Source organism: Drosophila montana, unplaced genomic scaffold (assembly GCF_035044405.1).
Source record: "Drosophila montana isolate Dmon_TW-CO22-7 unplaced genomic scaffold, ASM3504440v1 contig_3003_1, whole genome shotgun sequence".
NCBI lineage: Eukaryota > Metazoa > Arthropoda > Insecta > Diptera > Drosophilidae > Drosophila > Drosophila montana.
In genome coordinates this window covers 177,339-198,991 of record NW_026997879.1, presented here as the reverse complement: position 1 = coordinate 198,991, position 21,653 = coordinate 177,339, and the positions used below count along the sequence as shown (strand labels likewise).

Genomic DNA, 21,653 nt, shown 5'->3' with positions numbered 1-21,653 from the left:
AGCGGGCAGTGTTGGTAAGCGTGCGTGCTTAAAGTTTTAAAAAAAGTATGGAATCGCGCAGACACGAAAAAATATTTAAAAGAATACATTTTGTAGATGTTTTAAACAAATTAGTTTTATTTCTTTCGTTTAATTTGTAGACAATTTATTTAAATTGATAAACACACTAAGATTTTCCAATTCACAACGTTTAGGCAAACAAGCGCAGCTCTTCGCCCGCTTCAATAGTTTTTGGCGGCGACGCCGCCTCAAATTCGCCCAACTCTGCATCATAGTACAAGGCAGCGCGATATGGGCGCAGCTCCCAAGGCACCTGATCCTCCATATTTGTCAGCTGAACACCCAAATCTTCCAGCGTCGGCACACCGGGCAGCACTTTATCGGTGATGGCTTCCCGCTCAACGCGATCTAGATGCAGTCCACCAATGGGTGCACCGGGGCAAACCAAGTTGGTGAGTTTAACCTTCAATTTGAAAGTGGGGTCCCAGCGCATATCGTAACGCTGATAGCCCCAACGCTTCTGGTCCTTGCGCATTAGGCGATGGAACCAGTCGACCAACTCGCTCAGCTGATAGCGCTTGGGGCTGCAAATTTAGATTAGTTGAATTAAAATAAGTGTAGATTTGGACTGAGCTTACCCCACAGCCTGGTAGATGCGGCCAGCGGTGTCTGGATCCTTTGCGGCATTGACGATGGCCTGCGCCACATCAGAAACGAATACGGGCTGCTTAACGGTGCGCTCACCGCTATGCCACAATGGCATCGAGCGGAATTGACGACGCCAGATGTGTGCGTAGTAACGCAAGAAGCGGTCCTCAGATCCATAGATATCTGCTGGTCGTATTATCGTGGCATTGGGGAAGGCATCACGCACCATCAACTCGCCCTCATACTTGCTCTTGAGCCACTGGCTGCCGCCCGAGATGTAATGCGCCTTGGGATTAGCCTCGGCGTTCAACGCGGATAGATGTATAAAACGTTCCACGCCGGCATCGCGGCAAATGCTACAAACAGAAAACATACAAAAATTAATTTAGTCCAGATACTATTGAGCTGCTCACCTGGCCAGACGCGCTGCGCCATTTACATTGACATCCTTGAACTTAAAGTTCTTAGTCTCATAGTCACGTCCCACCAAATTGATGACCACATTTGAGTGCTTGACGGCCTCCCGTATGGAGCTTGGATCTTCAAGATGATAGAAATGGAACAAAACTTGACCCAAATCACCGCAAACCTTCAGACGGTTCGCATCGGAATCATCGCCGCGATAGGGCAGAATCATTTGTGTGCCCGACTTGCCCAGCTTGTTGCACACGTAGCGTCCCACAAAGCCGGTGGCACCAAACACGGTGGCGACGATGCCGTTGAAACTGCTGCGTCCGCCTGTACCGCGCTTCATGGCAGCCAGATTTGTGGTCTTCAACGGACGTGGCGCATCAGCATCTGGGGGAGCCGCGGCGGCACTATAGCTGCGCAGACACACCACACCCACGACACCGCTGCCGTGATGCTCTGCAAAATAAAAATTAATATTACGATCCGGAAAACTGCAATACACATTACATAATTTTTGCGAGACACTCAAATAATGACACTCGCAACGCTACTTACTCGCCAGCTGCATGTTCCTAGTTAGTACTATGGCAGCCATTATGGAGTGGCGCACTATATACCAACTAGCAAGAATTAATTTGCAATTATTAAACTTTTTCCACGCAGATTTCTTGTCTGCTGGTCGGAAGAATGAAAACACAGCCTTAGATGTCAGCAGCAGGCCAGTGTGACCAATTTTCAGACATCAAAATACCAAACTTAAAGTTGAAGTCGGATGACAGTAGTAGCCAGTGCTGCCAGATCAGTTGTAAAAGTTTAGTGTTTTCAAATTTTGCGGTTACTACTGATCTATGCACTACTGCATTTATGTATGTAAAAGGTTTAGCAGCAATGTTTTGAGACACTCGTTTGTTTATATTCAAGTTTTAATAATATAAATTACCCGAATCGCTACACTTTTGCTACTATGACCACACGTCTGTTTTATCTAATGTGCGTGTTTATTGCATGTTCCATGCCGAATCGCCTTCGGTATGCCTCTGAAAGAATTCTTAAAACATTTGTTGAAAACATCAGTCAGTTGCTTTTGTACTGTCGTCGCGACTCTAATATCGTGTGCTAAAAAAAAACGTACAAACCGCATAAAATTAAATATATACCATGTTATTTACATTTACAAATTTAAGTACATATATGTACATGCTGAGTTCCGAAAACAAACAGTGAGCTTATCGGCAGTGAACAGTCGATAAGAAGTACAATAAACCAACCAACTAAATATTTGAACTAAAATCTGACTACTTCAGCGCCCTAATAAATTCGCTCCTGGCAACAAGCAGTGCGGTGGATAAACTAAAATGTATGATAATAGTTGACGCCACAAAGATTACAAGATTAGCATATGTTTACAGTTCATGCGGCCGTTTATACGAAAAATTCGTTTAACTCTGTTTAGGCATAAGCCATACAAACCATATGCTACACGTATAAACCCAAATCGCCGCAAAGACAGCATACATAGATTTGCCAGGCAGAGACAACGACCAGCCACAACCTGAACGCGCCTGAACGCGCCTGTCCGCTCATGCGCTGCCTCTCTGCCCCGCAATCTCTCTCTCTCTACCTTTGTCTGGTCCTCACTGTTGTTCCCTAAATAATTGGCATTGTTCCACCCACTGATTAAGCCCGTCTACCTAACGCACGCACTCAACACCCTACACCCCCATACGTGCGCTTACTCTTTCTGTCGCTCTCTTTCTCTCTCTCTCTCTCTCTCTCTCTCTCTATCTTGCTTGTTTGTGCTACGCTCTCACTTTCAATTCGCTTGCCTGCGTGATTTGTATTTATTTCGGTACATTTACTGCTTTCCATGCCATTATCATCATTGTTGTTGCGCCTGATCTGCGTTCGGGTTTGATGCCAGCGTTTCATTAGAGTTTGAGCCGCACAGCCGTCAACGTCGTCTGAGCGCATTCGGCAAATATTGCAATTAGCGGCCAACAGGTGTCGCCGCGTGTGTGTGAAAATTAACGCCCGAAAACAAATTTAAATTCCAAAATTACAAAAAAAAAAAACAACAAAATAAAATAGATTGTGTTAACGGTGCAAAAAATTATAAATCTAACGCAAATTGTGAAGTGCTAAAAATAGATATTAAATATTTGTACGTATCAAATTTGTGATTTTTATACAAACATAATTTAGTTTGTTCCACACGCGCGCTTCTATTTTTACGTACACCAATGTAGCTTAGGCATGTCAACTATATCTACAAATTTGTTTATAAATTTGGAGCAAACGAACTTTTTACCTAAGGCCCGCACAACAAATCTAAATCATGCCCATAAGACTTTGGTCATAACAATTACTCACGTTTGATAAGACCCCAAAGAATCTGGGGGCTTGTGCTTGCACCCGGCTAGCAAAAATATTCCATTAGCCAGAATAAAACTGGAGATTTATCTGCGTAGCTGTGTTATCGACCAAGTCAAGTGATTCGTTAGCAAATATGAATGGAATCATTTAGCGAGTGATTATTCCGGGGCGCGCTTGGTACCAAAAATACGAAAATATCTAAATTTGCAAAGTAAAAATATAAATTCTGCGTCATTTAAAAGAGTTCCCGAAATTAATGTTAATTCGCGCCTATATTTGTCTAGACTATATTTATGTATATGTATGTGTGTGTGAGTGTGTCTGTGTGTGTGTGTGTGTGTGTGTGTGTGAGGGCCTCAACTTGGCTGCTGCGATTCAATGCAAATTATGAAACGGGCCTTGAAAAAATGGCCTCAAGTCAACATTTAACTGTTATTTGGTTGTTGTTAATATTTAAATTCTCTATAAATACTATAGGAAAATTGAAAAACCTTTTGCAATTTGTATAGACCAATTTAGTTGCACTCCCGAAGTCTCATTAACTGTAATTTAATAGCTATTTAGATAAGCAACTAATGAAATTACCTTATTATAACGGATTCCATTGAATTGTTCAATTTATCAATTATGACAATTGGATTTTTTATTTCACATTATTTTTTTTTCGTTTACTGGAGAAAGTGTTTGCAGGAGCTTTGTTTTTTTTATTGATAAAGGCGCAGATCTCACGTCGCAAGAGTTGAATTTAAGAAAGGTATTTCAATGCTATCAGTTATGGAGAAATGCACGAAATGTGTTTTACGGCCTGACAGGTGCAGCAGTTATAGAAAAATGTTTTGATACAGACAAGCTATGTCCGCTGAACGCAGTTCTAAAAAAATATATACATATATAAAACTTGGAAACCAAAGCTTGCTATGAGAGCTTGTCAGCTGAAATCGAATATATCAATTTTAGAAACTACTTGGGAATGCTGAATATAATATTCCCAATATAATTGACTATGTAGAACTCTAGTACCTCACTGCAGGGCCTATAAATAGGTACCTGGCTCAAATTTTGATGAGAAACTATGCTGATACAGGTCTTTTTAACAGTTCTATTCAATATCAAGTCAAGCTATATATAAATTAAATACGATATATAAAAGTCTGTTTAAAACAAGTACCTCATTTTAGGGCCTATAAAATCTACCTGGCTTAAATGTTGCTGTTAAACTATGCTTATTCCGGGCCTTTCCAACACTAATAGGCTATTCAATATCAAGTTAATCTATATATAAATCAAATACGATCTGTAAAGAGAGAGAAAAACAGTATCTCATGCTTACTCATGGCCTTACACGAAAAGAAATTGATTATAAAGGAGAGCTCTGGTCATCAATTGAGAGCCTTTTTTTAACGCACAGTTGTTTTCTTTCTTAAATTTCTAAGTATTTCTATTAGAAGTTTCATATAAGTATGTGATAGTAATTGGTTAGTCTGGTTGCGGGTAAATCCACCTCATAAATCTGTCTTCCAGAATTGCCACTTCACTTGTCAATTAGATCAATAAAACGAGTCACTTCATCATTTCGTCAATTCGAGGCATTTTTAATGCTCGGCTCAACGACATTTGTTTATTATATTTCTGCTCTTCTTGGATTTTGTTTTTGTTATTTTATACAGTAACCAAATACGTGTGTGTATAAATATTTTATTTTATCATTTGGTCATCAACTGCAGTTTGTTTTCGTTAACTTTGTGTCGAAGCCAATGCTTGAATACAAATTTGATTTTTGTATTGGCAAAAAACCGAATTCATAAAAACAACAAATGAAAAAAAAATTTGAATTTTATTTGACAATTTTCAAAATCCTTCTACGTCGATCCGTGGCCCGTTTGTTTATAACTACGTATACAGCAATTTAATCGAACAGCAGAGGGGTAACCCCTCAACCCCCAACAATGTTAACGCATTTAGTTAAACATACATATATCTATTGTATTTTGACCAGTTTGGACACGTCGACAAGGTCGAGTCGTTCACGCATCTGGAATTTTAGATTGATAACATTAGTTTCATGGCACTGTGTTTTTTGTTTTGTTTTTGTTAATTCTATTAACATTTGTTTACACTCGTGCTATATGCATTATTTTGCTTGCAATTAAGCTTTTAACTTGCCATCGGTTACGAGTATATCCCAGTGGGGCTGTATGTGCCTAAGAATTGGCTGATATATCTTTTTATTTACCAGATAATCTCTCCGTTTCGAGCCCCAGTTTTAGATGTAGTGGTGTCTTAGCCGAAGGGTTAACTATAGTTCGAAGGTCTAGGCAGTTCTATTTAAAGAACTAAATATGTTTACATGAATCCGAAGCTTTGGAACTGAGATTTCAAACAAATCGAACCATTTGCGAAAAGAAAATGGTTCGGATTAAGGCTTGTTTCATATTTAAAAATCAACTGGAAGTCCGGGTTATGAGCAACGTTTACGATCCTCAATATAACAGAGAGACTAAGCACTCCCAAGAAATCCGTGTAGATTTCACATAAGCAGACTTCAATTAACTTAAAAAGAAAGCGAAATAGTTCTACGTCAATCTACTCAAATGCCAATCACACTAAACTGAAACCGAAAGCAAACAATTATCCATAGAGCCGTAAAATGAAATTTGCTTAACAGATGTCGTCTGTCTGCCACTAGTTTTACGTCCATGTTTCACTTTTGTTAACGCAAACGGGCCCAATTGGAGCACTTACACACCGATACGGCAGAGCAGCATACTCCCGGCCTTGCCCACAACCCACCCACCCACTCAGCCGCCGGGCGGGCAGCTCGGATTGTGCTTGATTCAATGAGAATGAAATCTAAATTGAGGAAATGAACGTTTAGCATCCAGCCAAACAGGCACAACGGATCACGAGCACGGGCATGGGCAGTACACATGGCAACCAGTGTTTGGATACCACAATTTTTGGATCTAACTATAGTTTTTATCTATTTTTTTTTGGTTGTGTGAAATGTGGGTCTATGGCAGCCCGAGGCATTGGTTAACGCTTTGTAATCGATTTGGAAGCTAATAATGGAAAAAACAATAGATTGTACATTTTGATCTAAACGATTTGTTGTACACCCACATGAAGCGTTTAAAATGCAATCAGCTGCTTGACCGTGACAGTTGAATGAGGTTGGGTTGTTATATATAGGGATTACGAGGCATCCAACTGTGGAGGTGCTTAGAATAACAAATAGATGCAGGAGAGATAGCTCCCAATGGGGTAGGACTGTGAGCGTGTGGGCCTTAGTTAAGATATGAATCTATTTGCAAGATTAAGTCGTCTTGATCTTTGGCTTAGAATGTGCTGTGAATTGTAGGATATCAATATTATTCTGCAGATCTGCCCCCATTCGTATTAATCTAGCCCATTCTGTAAGACAGAAGTTGCTTAATCCCCGAAGTGTACTCTGTAATTCTTTAGCTTGTTTTAGGTTAGACTTTTGTTTCTTAATCAAATATTCTTTCATAGAACAAAATTCTAAAGAAAATCACTTTTTTTGTGGCTTCAACATGGCCAGACATGTGTAATTAAGCCTTGGATAAATTTGATATGATAACGAATTCGACTCATTATTTGTACTTATAATCGCGTTAAACTATTTAAAATGCCTCATAAATATGTAGGCCCTAAAATGTCTAAACGATCACTTCATGGTTTATCCGATCAATTAAAATCGTATGTGACTGCTGTAATTATGGGCATCTGTAGAAGGGCTAACCTTGGGTTACAATTAAACGTATCCAATTGTCACGTAAAGTTACGTCAATGTCAAGCCTGACAATCGGTCGGTTAGGTGATTGGGTTCGTTTTTCATCTTCATTTGCATGCTAGGCAGGCGAAAAGGCCAGCCAGCCCAACCATTGAGCGAACAGCTGGGGCGTTACCTGTACCCACCTGCCCAAATCTGGACCCTAGGCTTATGATTAACATATGCACATGCACGCCATATGGGCCACTACACACACACACACACACACACCCACCCTTACCCAACGATATATAAATATAGAAACGCAGTTCAATAGACGTTTGAGCTTGACACCGTTTGGCCTTATCGAGCTGGCCTGAAGTGCTGTAATGTAGAAATTAATCTTAGTATACTGGTTGGAATTTCATTGATAGGCTTTCTGCATCTTTAAGATTCTGTTTGTATTTAGAAAGTCATTTCAGATACTCTCGATCTTTGCATCTGTAATGATATAATCATTAATCTGATTTTCTTATTTTCAATCCGTCTGTCTCCTTTACAATCTTTTAATTGCTCAATCTTAAATCGCCTTTCTATGCGATTTTCATTTTTTTGTTTCTTATTTTATTTACTCCTCTCTTACACTTATTTTATCGCTCAATCTGTAATCGCCTTTCTACGCGATTTCCATAACGTATTTTGAGTAAATATTAAAAGGTTTCCTTGACACTTGGTTTAATTATTATCCAAAACTATAATAATAACTTATGCAGTCGCTAAATTGCTAATTACCAACACTTTTTTATCTGTTGTTGAGTAACTGCAAATTGCAATAGTCAATAAATTGATCTAGTTTCATGTGGCCCGCCAATAAACAAAGTTCGTTGACAATTTTTGATTTACGCGATTTACAACCTCGTCACTTTTTTCCGTACTGCTCCCATGTTTATATAACTAATTTACATTATCTCTCTCCAATATCCAATATCCGCAGTTGCAGTTCTCAGACCCAGATTTAGGAGCCATCAAACATGCCCATCAAGGAGGTCTTACAACGCTGTCAGCCCATACCGCTCTACGTGGTACTGATCCTATCTGTGTGCTACTTTGTGCTCCAACTGGTCCTCAGCCATTTGACGCATGCATTGACACTCCTCATGGCTTCCTATCACATGTTGTGCAACATTTTGGCACTGGCCGGTTGCATTGTAACGATTAAGGTAAGTGGATCAACATTTTGTTGTTTTTCTTTTTTCCTCTTTGGGGAAGCTAACAAGTTTTCCAGCCGTACTGATAAGCAAATCGGAATTCGAACACCTAAAAAACATAATAAATAAATAAAAAAAAGAGAGAGAAACCTGATGCAGTGCATTGAACTGAGCAATTTTATGCGCGGCCGCTTGAAAACAGGTTTCATTTCTGACTTGGTTTCAAATTTTGTTATTATTGATTTATGTTTTTGATAAATATCTCGAATTTTTGTTCCTGCAACCACAGGATATCATGCTACATATTGCTGCAATCCGTCGCTGCGTTCTGTGCCGAGCTAAGATTAGATTAGGTTAGATTGCTAAAATAATATATATACACATGTTTATATATTTTATCTTTTGTATAGACCTACAACTGAAATGTCTGTGCTTTGGTCAGGTTTGTGTGGCCTGCGTGGGCGTTTACCGCTATCAGTAAATTGTACATTAATTATGCCCCCCCCAGTACAAAGGCAGATAGTTGCTGTTGTTAACAGCTTGTTTGGTAAACTGTGCTTAAATAGCTGGCAAAGTAATTAAGATGTGTTTGACAGCGATTATGATAAGGTATTCTGTGATAAACATAAGTGCATCTACAACTGATAAATGAATTGGACTTACCCCAATCTCTATACTTTGTCTCCATATAGAAGTATCCGATATTGAAGCCTTGTTAATTTCTAGCTATACCTGACCCTAAAATAATGTGTTTATTCATCATAACTCCCTCAAATATCTGTTCTCCCAAGTTTACCTCTATCCATAACTCACAATACTTAAAATTTTTCAATTTCTAGCTGTCCCAGATCTGATTATTTATCTATATTTATGAGAACTCCAATTTGCCATGCATTTGTTTATTTGCCCTCGAGGCGTGTATTCAACCAAATATCAAATACTAATGCAAATTTATGAATTAAGTCAAACAGAAATATTTTGAATGAGTGCTAAACTTTGCAAATTCATGTGGTCGTCTGTATTTCGACTATATTTGGACTTTGGGCAAGTGTGCCAAGCACGTTTCGCAACTAGAGAAAAAAAAAGAGAAATACCGCTAAAACAAAGGTATAAATTTTGAGCCTACGCAAAACTTGTGGCCAAAAACCACGCAGCCAACCAGATATCGTAAGCTTTATAAGCCAAAAAAAAAAAAAAGAAACCAAAATAAACCGCCAAAAACAGTTGGCCCGAAATGTGCGAGAAATGAGTGAGACGAGTAGCTTCAAGCTGTGGACTTATATAATTGCTAGACAGACAGACAGACAGACAGACGGACCTTTGGCTGAGTTAGGCGAAGCGTGAAAATAGTTGACAACAATTTGGTGGCATGGTAATTAAACAAGTGCCGTACCTAATGAACTAATTGACAGTGCTATAGGTCTAATTTTTGTAAAATTATTTATCCAGCAAGTCATGGTGACAGCTTTCAAAATTATGCAGTTATTCCTTCTACAACTGGTTAAGAATTCCTTTCAATTTTGCCAAAGATCTCAGTTCCATATACCAATACGATCGTTCAGATAATACTTAACTTTTCTATATAAATGGAGTTTTTATCTAATTGTTAGCTTTATTTAGAGTCCTCAGAACTTAATAAGAATTTCAATCGAAAATCTTAAAGCTCCAACTACTTTTTCTTGCGCATTAAAGCTTTTTATTTAGCTTGAAATAATCTCTAAACCATTTCTAGGTAAATCATCGATAACTGTTCTTTGTACATAGAGCTTTAATCCTAATTTAAAGATTTTCCTTAGATTTCCTTATCACTCAGTTTTTCAAGCTTGAAACCAATCTAGCATATTCGAAAAGCTTAAAGCTTTCAGAATTGACCCTTTCTACAGCTTAAAGTTCTTTCCCTAAATATATATAAACCGTTTCTTATGCTCTTTCTTCTCTTCTCCCTCAACAGCACAGCAGACGGAATGAGACGGAACCACCAACACCTAAAGCAGCGCCCATCCTGGCCAAAGGCACAACGGATGAAAAGATAGCCGTGGTGCTCACGCTGAGCGAGACTGAGGAGCAGCAGTTGGCCAAGCGTGAGTCGCGGGAGCAGAAGCTGCGCAATACCTTTGGCTGGGCACGCATCGATATACTCACTATGCTGATTGTGTTCATCATATTGGCCTCGCTGTCCTTCTCGCTTATTGTGGAGGCACTGCAGACGCTGGTGCACATTGATCATCAGGATACGATGCATTTGCCCATCCATGTTATGATGCTGGGCTGTGTGGGTCTTGTATTGAATGGCCTCACATACTTGCTGATAGGTGGCTACACATTGCATCAGGGCAGCTTTCTGCACTTGACGCCAGGTGGCGATGTTGTGCTGGAGCGTTCCATCTCCAGTCATTCCGATTTGGCACTGAAGCCCATGCAGCGCTCACTGAGCAAGTCGCGCAATGATCGCCAGCTGCGCCAGGATCTGGAGGCGGAGGTGGGCAACATTTACTTCACGACCAAGCGCCAGGGCGCTGTAGAGATGCTGCGCGATGTGTCCAGCACGCTGTTTGTCATCGTTTGTGCGGCCATTGTCTATGTGGCCGAAGATGAGGAGCATACGGCCAAGTTTATTGATCCTGTTTTGTCCATATTCTCTTGTGTGCTGTTGGTCTCACTGAGTTATCCTTACAGTAAGTATAACAGTCTTTGTTCTGGTGTAGAAATTGGAAAACTGGCATCCTTTAGTTTACATATAACAGTATAAAATTTATAGCACATATTTCTATATAACTAATAGCACTTAACAGTTCGCACTTTCTATAACAGCATCAAAGCGTAACAGTCGACGCATAACAGCAAAATGTTAACTTATCTTTCCTTTAATTAAAGTGAAAGAATCTTGCCTCATTTTACTGCAAACGATACCTGGCTCCATTGATCTGGAGATCTTTGAGAAGACCCTGGTGAACAAGTTTCCGGAGATTGTAAGCTATCACGATCTGCACATTTGGCAGCTGGCCGCGCACAGCTATGTGGCCACCATACACATACAGTTCCAGAATCCCAAGCTCTATCTGAAGATTATCGAGCAAGTGCGTGCCTATTTTCATGAGCAGGGAATTACAGCGGTGACCATACAACCCGAATTCTATCCGGCAACCAATAAGAATGCCTCCGCATCGCTGGAATGCCTGATGCAGTGTCAGGCAGCCGAGTGCATTGAGAAAGTTTGCTGCCGCGATTCACGCAGCGACTTACGGGAGGTTAGCGGGAGTCCGGATGGTAGCAAAACAATCTCAAGCCCGTCCACGCCCAAGTCCTGCGCAGAACTGAGCAACGTTATTGTGGAAAAACCCAAGGAGTTAAGCGTAGTGCAGCTTTTAAAGGGTCAACAAGAGGCTGAACAAGTGCGGGAGGAGTTGACGCAGTCGCCGTTGCCCTCGTCTCCAACGAGCATATCCCTGCTGGCTGAGGCGCCAACATCGGACACCAAATGCTAATGATCGTCCATTAGCTTTATAGTCATTGTATTAGTCCAGCGATTTTACGATTTTAGTTAGAATTTACGCTTATTTTAACGACTACTACTGCAGCTATGCTATACGCTCAGGCTGATAACTAAAGAATTGCAGTTTTCATCGACTTTGCATTAGACGTTATCTGGCAGAACCAAAGATCTGCATGTGCGGGTGCTAAGTTGGCCTATATCATTCAATATATAGCATAATTTCAGTATTTGCCATATAATTTGAAAACTAACATTTTAACGTGAGACGCTTAAATAGTTTTAACAAGTTAATAGTTAGCTAATAAGTCTTATATGTATAATAAGATATAATTAAGCAAATAAATGTTGCTTTTAGGTCGATTTATTATATACACATTTAAATTTAACATTTTCTAAATATTTATAAAAATAATATTTCTAGATTGGTTTAAGTGTTTTGAACGCATCTGCGTCAACAAGTTAGTCATTTTTACACATATATTAATTGTACACACACAACACAATGGAACGAGGTCCACAAACTATATACATATACATAAAAACGTTCCACATAATAATAGGTAAACAATTAACATTTCCATTGTATTATTTGCCACAGCAACGATACCGCGTATCAGACAGGTCAATATGATAAGGCTTCCTATAGTTGAGAGGGATTTCACGCTACTTTTGTTCCACCCAACAGATACTCCAGTGTAAAGAGCCGTATAATCAGTGCTAAATTGTGTGTGGTCGCATAATCGATCACACCTTCGTTATCATCTGTTGTGTGCCACACACTGGGAAAGGGCATTGGTATTAGGTGAAGAATGGGCACATTGCGTCGCAGAAACGGTATGTGATCGTCCTCCACCTGGCTGTTCCTTAAGGCTTGAGGCTGAAAGTAACGTGAAGGATCCCGTCGCGCAACGCCGCTGTTCATATACCGCTCGAGCAGATGCTGCTCCGACAGGCGCATCTCCAGATCCGCCATACGCATATACCATAGCTCCGTGTTGGAAAAGAAGCTATAGAAGGCGGGATCTGGTGCGCCCAGCAAATCGAGCAACACCAGCATATCAATACGATCCAATTTGCCCTCCTTCTGCCAGAGCTTTGCCAAGTGCCGGGCACCATATATAGAATCCTTGGGACCCCATTCCTTGAACGCCTCCTCTCCATCGAAAAACAGGAGCATAAGACTCAGCTTAGAGCTCTGCAGTGGTTTCAGCTGTTCCTGCAACACCTTCGCCAGATTCAAGAGCATGGCGCAGGGCACAGCCGAGTCGGTGGCGCCTACAAATTCCTCACCACCCGGCATATATTTGCTATCATAGTGACAGGCCAGCACCAAGTAACGTTCGGCGTTCGGATTCAGTGTGGCAATAATGTTAGTGAAATGCAGGGCGCCCAAAATGGGAGCGTTGTCGTGAAAACCGTTCAGCTCCACATGCCAGTCCAGATCGCGCAGGCTCTGCACAATAAACTGACGCACGATTCCGTGATTTGGCGTGCCGACAACTCTAGGTATAAGTATATTTTTTATTGCTTCACGCATATGTTGTCTGTCCGACAGATTGCTATACTCTAAGAATTGAGCATCTGACAGCTGGCTGGGATTGTAGACGGTCTGAAACAGTTGAAAAACAAATAAAATAAATTCGACTATCAGGCACACTGCCAGATGTTAGGGTTACGGTTGCAGCTGCTACCTTATTGCGGCCCACCAAATAATCTGATGATGATGTGGCTGTGGTTGACCTCGTGACCAAAGTGGCGATTAAAGCCGTATGCACGCATAGTGACCAGAAGTATTGTGGCACTCTTTGCAGCTGCAGCATATTTACGACTGATACGTGTTTAACGCTACGTTGTTTATTTGTGTGTACAGGTGGTTGCAGACGCTGATTTGTTTGTGTCACTGTACTAGATGTGCGTGTGCATATGTTTTGTGTATTTTACAGTCAGTTGTGAAGTGAAGTCGTTCAAATACATATTAATACTAATGTTTTAGCATTTTTCATAAATAACGTTGACTAAAAGGGCCCAAAAAGCGGACACAAACAAAAACAACATTGGCGTTGCCACATCGCGTTTGCCCAACTAACAGTTCAAGAAACTGTTCATATGACCAAAATGCAAATTCACCTCTGCTGTTAACAGAATGTGTCGCTCATCTCTAGCGGGAATCAGTCGTTTTAATTTATCTACAATTTCTAATTGGAAAAAAATGTTAGTCAATTTTAAATGTACTAAAGACAACTAATTTAAATGGCCAAACCAGACTGCAATAAATATCGTATGCCTTTTAATGTTTCCACCTGGCAGCTGGAACCGTTACTCACCACATCGCTTAGCTCAAACTTAACGCCTAAATTGTAAATATATTTGGTTTGTTTTGGCAGCAGTTTCTTAATAGCATTGATCCATCCATATTTGCGCACAATATTCTTGCTCCAGCCGTATAAACCACGCATTTCTTTTCAAATATTTATTTTTAATACACAAATGTTGATACAAAACACTGACAGCAATTCAATGGACAGATCCAAATAGACTTACAACGCGTAGAACGTGTTTTGTTATCGAAAATTATGCAATTTAATGATTACACACGACACACGCATACGATTATAGGTCATTTATCACTCACACTCACCACAGGGTCGCAAATAAGAATGTTATTTTGGATAGTTGTAATTAGTTTACTTAACGCTAATGTTACTAATGCTTATAACAAACGAACGCAATTGGAAATGATACATATGTAACAGTCGCAGCCGTGGCTCCCTAAAAGCGGCAGCCACGCAGTTAGTCTTCTTTAAACTGGGACGTTTTCGAATCACCGAAGTAGGCACGATAGATATATACGCCCAGCGCAATGTGCAGTGCGGCCACAGCGCCGACGGCAGATCCAATGTTTACTTTCATATCGGACATGGTGAAGAAGCGTTCCAGAAGGAAGCCTTTAAGCGCGAAGAACGTTATAACGGGCAGGAATACTATGAGGGAGCAATAGAAAAGGACAACCTTAAAGGCGCTGTAGTCTTGCGAGTCCTATAAATTCGAAAGCAACGCGATTAAATACTGCCGGCAATATGGGGAAATTGTGTTTACATACATGTGCACGCTGTTTGGATAGTTTACTTTGGCTACCATCATTTCCGCCGAGAGTTGCCTTCTTGCTTTTGTTGCTCATCTCTGGTAAGTACTTCGAATATTTCAATTGAGCTAATAAAAATGCTTTTAATATTTGTTGTATTGTTTTTTCGACGTGACAATCACATGATAGGCTGGACAAAATTAGTCGATTAAATAGCCTACTGCAATCGAATATTTTTGGCTAGGTGGCAATATTTTATATTTAATCAAATACCGTGCGAGGCGAATATCTAGGGTCATTCATTAAGATATAAATAATAACAAATTAAATGTCGTAAAGAATTTTCTTGCGAAAACAATTGCACGTATAACCAATTGTGAATGAAATATCGATACACGTCCGCTACATTGAATATAATACTATCGTGAATACTTATATCGATGCTTATTATTATTCATCGATATACATCGTATATAGTTTTTATTTTTAACAACTGCCGTCAGCGTCTGTTGTTGTTTCATTCGGTGCTAGTGTGCGTGCATGTGCTCATTTAACTTGTCGTTTTTTCCACAATTTTGTCAATGCTGCTATTTTGAAGTAATTAACTCACTGAAAGCGGCTTGCTGCAGTTGTACAACCGCCGCCGGCAACGCCGCACGTACAGTCGAATATCGAGCGTCGTTCAATACACAACGTGTTTGTTGTTTCGCTTTTGGATTTGTGTTTAATTGTGTCTGTGCGAGTGTGTGCTTTATACAATATATTCTTGGTAAATTTCCACTGCGCACCGAGCACACCGATAGCATCAGTGATGGTATTGACAAATTTCGAGTGCTGGGCACATGGTGAATCTCCTGCTGTCAACTTCGAAATTGAGCCGCCTCCGGCGCGCCATTCACCTGTGGTGGATCCATTCAATGCACGTGTCGTTTCCCACATTGCATCCGCTTCGAATGGCTACTATGGATATTCAATAGTAAACAATGCAGCTGCCTCTTCGGACAACAACAACAACAGTTGCAATAACAACAATGTACAGCCAATGCAAATGCAAGTGGGCGACGTAGGCGTCGCAGCCGGCACTACGCATGACGCTGCCGCAGCAGCGCGCTGCAAGAAGCGCTGCTTTACGATGGGCCATGAAAAGTTGGACATGGAGATGGACAACTTGACGGCCGTCAAGCGGTGCCGTTTTGATGATGCCGATCTGGTAGCACAGTATTGCAACGGTAATTATGCGCATATATCAACTCATAAATTAAAACCTTTAATTTAATGTAATTTTTTTGCGGCTGGCCTTGACTTTTTCACACCGCACAGCAACAAAATGAGCGCTGTTTAATTGCCGCATGCGGTGTAAAAATTTCGTAAATTGTGTTACAAAATCAGATTTTGAAACTTGTTGGCAACACTTTTGTGCGAGCCTATATTAGTTTTCTGGGTCATCCTTATCAACATTTTGATTTTTTTTTCTGTTATCTGAGTGGATTCTTATTTGACAGCAAACACACAAGATAGTCAACAAGTGCCGCATTTGTGATACTCTTTCTTTATGGAATCCCAATGTTGAGTAACTCGATATAAATTATAGCTTATGCAACCAATTAAAAATTAACAGCGGCACATAAAAAATATTACATATAGCTTGTATTAAATATACAAACATACATAATTATGTATGCACACGCTGTCATACATCACTGCACGTACCCCAAAGCTTAAATTGCAGCTCGAAGGAGCAAAGTGGAGCACAATTAAAGCACGCAGAAATTTAACATGCACATGTCAGGCTAAATTTATGGATTTACTTATAAAATAAAAGAGTATCCAAAAGTAAGTGTATTAAATCAAGTAGCTTTAACCCCAAGCGATAAGACCTGCGTGACTGGTGTCTATGTAGTTGCTAGTCTGCTGCCGGCATTTATATACACATACATATGCACATATTGATCCCAGTATACATGCATATGTATATATTCTATGGACCTATTGACTCTACGTAATGAATGAGATCACGCTTATCAGAAAAAAGTTAAGAGACTTAATTTTACTTTTCTGACAGTATTCCATTCTCAAATGTATTTTGTTTATACATACATATATATATATATATATATATATATATTATTAGTACAGTTGCGTTTGCAATTTTAAAGGTATCGCAGTCTGACCTCATGGCAAACAAGTAAATATATATTGAGTGTGCTCAATCCGAAAATACCCTATAGATTGACATCATTTACTAACTTAATATATTTAAATTGGTTTTATTAATAAGTCGAATTAATTAGCGCAATAACCCGAATCTGAAACAAACTTACAGACATCAATTAAAATACGCATTTGTACCTTTTAAAAGAGTTTACACTCCTTTCAATGTGAAGTTAATTATTTGTACGTCCCTTTTAATTCAATGTACCCCATTTTATAGTTTTTAAATACAGGGTATATAAAATAGTAAATTGCCAGTTATCGCTGATTGATCGACCCCATCGACAAGTGTACTATATTTGCTTATATCATTTTCTTTTATAGCCCATTTATGAGCTATCACTTATGCTAGTTTTTATTTTATTTTCTTATTGTGCAACACGGTTATCGCTGGCATTCAGCTAAGCAACGTGCTTAATTGACAATCTCCACATGTTATCGCTGACAACAGTTAGGGGGTCGGGTTAGGGGGTCGGAGGGACGCACCGATAACCGATGGCGGCGTTGCTGTCGCAGTCGCAGCCGTCGACGCCGTCGCCGTCGCCATCGCTGTCAACGCTGCTTACATTATTTACCGGCTATTTATAAATAAACGGTAATTGGGACACTATCAGCGCTGGCGTCGACGCTGACTGCACAGTTGGCATCAGCTTTGCTATTGGCATTATGGAGTACACGAAAAACGCAATTCGAAAATAATAAATTAAATTAAATGTTTATTTTTGATAAATAGTTTGCAACGTTTGTACATTGTGTATATAAATAACAATATATCCACACACAAATACTCATAAAGATTTTTATTTTACAGATTTCTTTTCGCTGCCCGCCACACAAATGATCGGTACGCAGGCCTGCCTCATGGACTACGATTATGATGTGCAACAACAGCAGCAGCAACAGCAGCAGCAGCAACAACAACAGACGCATCAGCAGCTGCAGCATCCACGCATTCATCAACATTATCAAGGTCATTTGCATCGCGCTAACCGTGATGTGAGTCGTTGCATGATGTCGCACATGATCTAGAAATATGTATATGCTCTATATGTGTATACCTGTGTGTAAATATATATATAATGTGTATGCGATATTTGTATACAGCACACTCAGACTCATACAAACACAAGCACACAACATGCAACAGTTCACCGACACGTCTCTCTGTCTGTCACCCCAAAAATTTCCATTTGCCGCCGAATTTGCTTGTATTAAAAGTTGTACATCCAAAAATTTGAATATTACTCACACTCAAACACACATACACACGACACGCACACACACTCAACCATAGAAAGCAGTCGGCGTGCCAACATCGCGTATACTTAATGAGAAAAGCAAATAAGCAATAGAAATGAGCCAAAGCAATTGTTAAAAATATCCACATTTAAATGGCAAACGTATCAATTAATCAATCAATAATATATATATACATATATATTTGTTAATATATATAGTATATATAACATGTGAATTGTTGTATATCGCCGCATTGTACAAACAACAAAAATTGAGTAGAATTATTTGTATTAGTTCTCGCAACAAAACGGTTTTTGAATCTTTAATGTACTTAAAACGAAATTGAACATTTAATAATTATTACATAACTTACACTTAAACGTTGCAATGAAACTAACACTTAAGTAATCTGTAGTTAAGTCTAATTTAGAATTAAGCTCAATATTTGTCAAAATTGGCGCAAGCTTAACAAGCAAAAAGCGGCCTTTCACAAAGTATTTGCAACACAGTTTTGTGGCATTTTGTAACTCAAAGTACAACTACACTGCTACAAAACTTCATGGAGTTTGTAGTTTGTACGCTGAATTAACAGCTATATAATGCTGTTTTTTCTCCTCAATCTTTCTTCTTTATCTTTATTTACTGATGTACACTTTGTTCCTTATCATCTAACTTATTTCCGATACACAAGCATCTTGTCTGTTATCTTTAGTGATATGTGCAATTTTTATTATCGTGCCCCGTTTGATTTTTGTTTAGACTTTTAAAGATATTAATCATTCGCTGGCAATCAACAAGTTGTAGTACACTCATCAATAATTATAATTTGACAATTTTCTTGTGATTTTAAGTTTTTTTTCTGAAGCAAAGTGTAATTCTCAAACCTTCCTAAATTTATATCTCCAAAAAATCAATGCTATTTTTGTAGTCTTTCCAATCCTATGAAAAAGTTTCATCTTCCCTTCTTTTTCTTGAATCTGTGGAAAAAGAAACTTCAACTTTTACTACTTCTTTTTTTATGTACTATTTATTTTCCAAAATATTCTTTGGGTTTGAATTTTTTCAAGCCAATGAAGAATTCTTTTTTCAGATTTCAAACCTTAGACGAAATTTGTCTGCTAATATAGAAATTTAAAACGTTCTGATCCTCTGTTCAGTTTTGATTAAAGCTTTTTTTTGAGTTAAATGTTCTTATCTATACATAAGATTTCACAATGTTCTTTGGTGGCACTGATATATTGATAATCCTGCTAGAATCATTTGATTATTAATTTCAGTCGCTTTTAATTTTTTTCTCATGTTTCTCTATTCCTATAAAGAACTCGACATGCTTCGTAATTGTTATTAATTGCGATAAAAGGTCATTTCTGATTGAACTATGTCAAATTTTTGGTTAGGAATATTATGATTCTGTTTTTCTTCTTATGTCCATTAAGTTTCATACATTAGTATGATATTTCTTCGGATCTTAAATCTTTCCTTCATGATCTTTGAGAATAATTTTGTTTTCTTGATCGATGATAATAACATTCTATTTCAATTGCTATTTTTCAAGGCCTTCAAGAATTCTCTTCTTTATAGACCTATATCGATGCGAAGAATTCAAAAGCAATTATAATTTTTATTTAATATTTTCTTTCTGAAATATATACCTTTTTAATTTTTTCACCTTCCTAATGTTCGTTGATGACTTATCTTCTCCAAACCAAGGAAAAAGTCACCTTTAAACCGCCAAAGCCTTCATGGTATGTAGCCCAATGCTATTTACTTTTCCCTCTATTGATTTCAATCCATTGAGCCATGGATGTTCATTGATGACTTATTTTCTCGAATCCAAGGAAGAAGTCACCATCAAGGTGCCAATTCCTTCACGGTATGTAGCCTATTGCCATTTACTTTTCTCTTTCTGTTGATTTCAATCAATTGAGATATGGATGTTCAGTGATGACTTATCTTTTCCAGTCCCATGAAAAAGTCTTTATCAAGGTTCCGAATCCTTCACGGTATGTAGCCCATTGCTATTTACTTTTCCCTCTATTGATTTCAATCCATTCAGACATGGATGTTCATTGATGTCGTATTTTCTCAAATCCTAGGAAGAAGTCACCATCAAAGTGCCAAATCCTTCACGGTATGTAGCTTATTGCTATTTACTTTTCTCTTTCTGTTGATTTCAATCCATTGAGACATGGACAGAAAATAAAGTTTTTCTAGTCCTATGAAGAACTCTCCTTACAATCTATTCTATTTATACTGCTTCTTTTATACCCTGAACCCATTGAAAATGGGTAATTCTTATCGGTCCAGTTTCGATTGAAATTTATATGTAAATTGAAAATCTGATTTAGATCGTTATAAATGGGAAATCTTATTTATTTTCTTTCTTAGGGTCTTATGTTCTCTATTCCTATACAAACATTTAACCATTATTATTAAACTAAAAACTAGCTAAAGCTAAATAAAATTTGTATTGACTATGAAACGAAAAATCGTCCATATACTTTTTATAGGACAGTTTCTGAGATCTTGTAAACTAGTTAATACAATTATAAGCTGAATTCTATAAACTGCGAGCACAAAATCTGTAATTAGTTTAAATCTTAGCGAAAACAGATATAAGTTCCATAAATCAAATGCATATTGTTGCATATTATTGAAAAACACTTTGTGAAAGGCCTCAAAAAGCTAAAATTCGAAATTAGGACAAGACACAGAAAACAAAAAATGAAAATCTAAAATATAAAACTGATGGAGAAAAACTCTTTGCTCTCTGCTCGTTTACAGACGGCCCACAACAAGAACAGCAGCAGCGACAACAAAAATTATGCAATACCTTAGAGTCCATAAATGATATACTAGATGCTAAAAGTGAATCCAAATTCACAGATGAGGCAGCCGATTTGTATATAGCCACACATGGCGGTTGTCTTCATCACTTCAAGCCGCTGCCGCTGTGCAGTTGCATTGATGCGGTCGAAGAGTTTGAAATATAACACTAATTGTCTATATATTATATATTTATATAGAAACTTAACTAACCATAATGCATTGTATAACGTAGCCTAAGTATATAGTAAGATTTTGAACTTAACACAAACTGGATTTTTATGGGAGTCCCAAAAGGTGCTTAGATTTATTAAATGAAGTATAATAAAAGCTTTAAAACCGAATATTACAAATATTGTCAGTGTCAAGCCTGTGTGTTTCTTGTTCATATCCACGTTTCCAGTGTGCTTATGTATATTTACAAATGCATGT

At 38.6% G+C, this 21,653-nt stretch overlaps 5 protein-coding genes across 8 annotated transcripts; 2 read left to right on the top strand and 3 right to left on the bottom strand.

The window, feature by feature from the left end:
• Window positions 1–88: 88 nt before the first annotated feature.
• Window positions 89–1,783, bottom strand: ND-39 (NADH:ubiquinone oxidoreductase subunit 39). The gene is made up of 4 exons (XM_064684962.1): window positions 1,615–1,783; window positions 1,062–1,515; window positions 639–1,004; window positions 89–584 (listed from the first exon to the last, which is right to left on the bottom strand). Exons 1-4 carry the CDS (start codon window positions 1,652–1,654, stop codon window positions 191–193), a joined length of 1,254 nt encoding a protein of 417 aa, XP_064541032.1. The 5' UTR covers window positions 1,655–1,783; the 3' UTR covers window positions 89–190.
• A 487-nt stretch (window positions 1,784–2,270) lies between these two features.
• Window positions 2,271–12,435, top strand: ZnT77C (Zinc transporter 77C). 2 transcript variants are annotated; one of them, XM_064684958.1, is made up of 4 exons: window positions 2,271–2,416; window positions 8,163–8,382; window positions 10,322–11,045; window positions 11,245–12,435. In XM_064684958.1, exons 2-4 carry the CDS (start codon window positions 8,194–8,196, stop codon window positions 11,853–11,855), a joined length of 1,524 nt encoding a protein of 507 aa, XP_064541028.1. In that variant the 5' UTR covers window positions 2,271–2,416; window positions 8,163–8,193; the 3' UTR covers window positions 11,856–12,435. The 2 variants fall into 2 exon arrangements, with proteins under 2 accessions (XP_064541028.1, XP_064541027.1); XM_064684957.1 differs by lacking the exon at window positions 2,271–2,416 and adding an exon at window positions 2,980–3,220.
• isoQC (iso Glutaminyl cyclase) lies at window positions 12,209–14,585 on the bottom strand. 2 transcript variants are annotated; one of them, XM_064684966.1, is made up of 2 exons: window positions 14,188–14,585; window positions 12,209–13,472 (listed from the first exon to the last, which is right to left on the bottom strand). In XM_064684966.1, exons 1-2 carry the CDS (start codon window positions 14,317–14,319, stop codon window positions 12,522–12,524), a joined length of 1,083 nt encoding a protein of 360 aa, XP_064541036.1. In that variant the 5' UTR covers window positions 14,320–14,585; the 3' UTR covers window positions 12,209–12,521. The 2 variants fall into 2 exon arrangements, with proteins under 2 accessions (XP_064541036.1, XP_064541037.1); XM_064684967.1 differs by lacking the exon at window positions 14,188–14,585 and adding an exon at window positions 13,555–13,927.
• Window positions 14,586–14,593: 8 nt separating this feature from the next.
• On the bottom strand, window positions 14,594–15,147 carry LOC135430348 (vacuolar ATPase assembly integral membrane protein VMA21 homolog). The gene is made up of 2 exons (XM_064684985.1): window positions 14,964–15,147; window positions 14,594–14,899 (listed from the first exon to the last, which is right to left on the bottom strand). The coding sequence occupies exons 1-2, from the start codon at window positions 15,039–15,041 to the stop codon at window positions 14,654–14,656; spliced, it is 324 nt and encodes a 107-aa protein (XP_064541055.1). The 5' UTR covers window positions 15,042–15,147; the 3' UTR covers window positions 14,594–14,653.
• Window positions 15,148–15,463: 316 nt separating this feature from the next.
• Window positions 15,464–21,574, top strand: LOC135430319 (putative uncharacterized protein DDB_G0291608). Of its 2 annotated transcripts, none has more exons than XM_064684931.1 (3): window positions 15,464–16,174; window positions 17,968–18,126; window positions 21,180–21,574. In XM_064684931.1, the coding sequence occupies exons 1-3, from the start codon at window positions 15,757–15,759 to the stop codon at window positions 21,386–21,388; spliced, it is 786 nt and encodes a 261-aa protein (XP_064541001.1). In that variant the 5' UTR covers window positions 15,464–15,756; the 3' UTR covers window positions 21,389–21,574. The 2 variants fall into 2 exon arrangements, with proteins under 2 accessions (XP_064541001.1, XP_064541002.1); XM_064684932.1 differs by having other exon boundaries at window positions 15,465–16,174; window positions 17,968–18,152; window positions 21,180–21,367.
• Window positions 21,575–21,653: the final 79 nt, after the last annotated feature.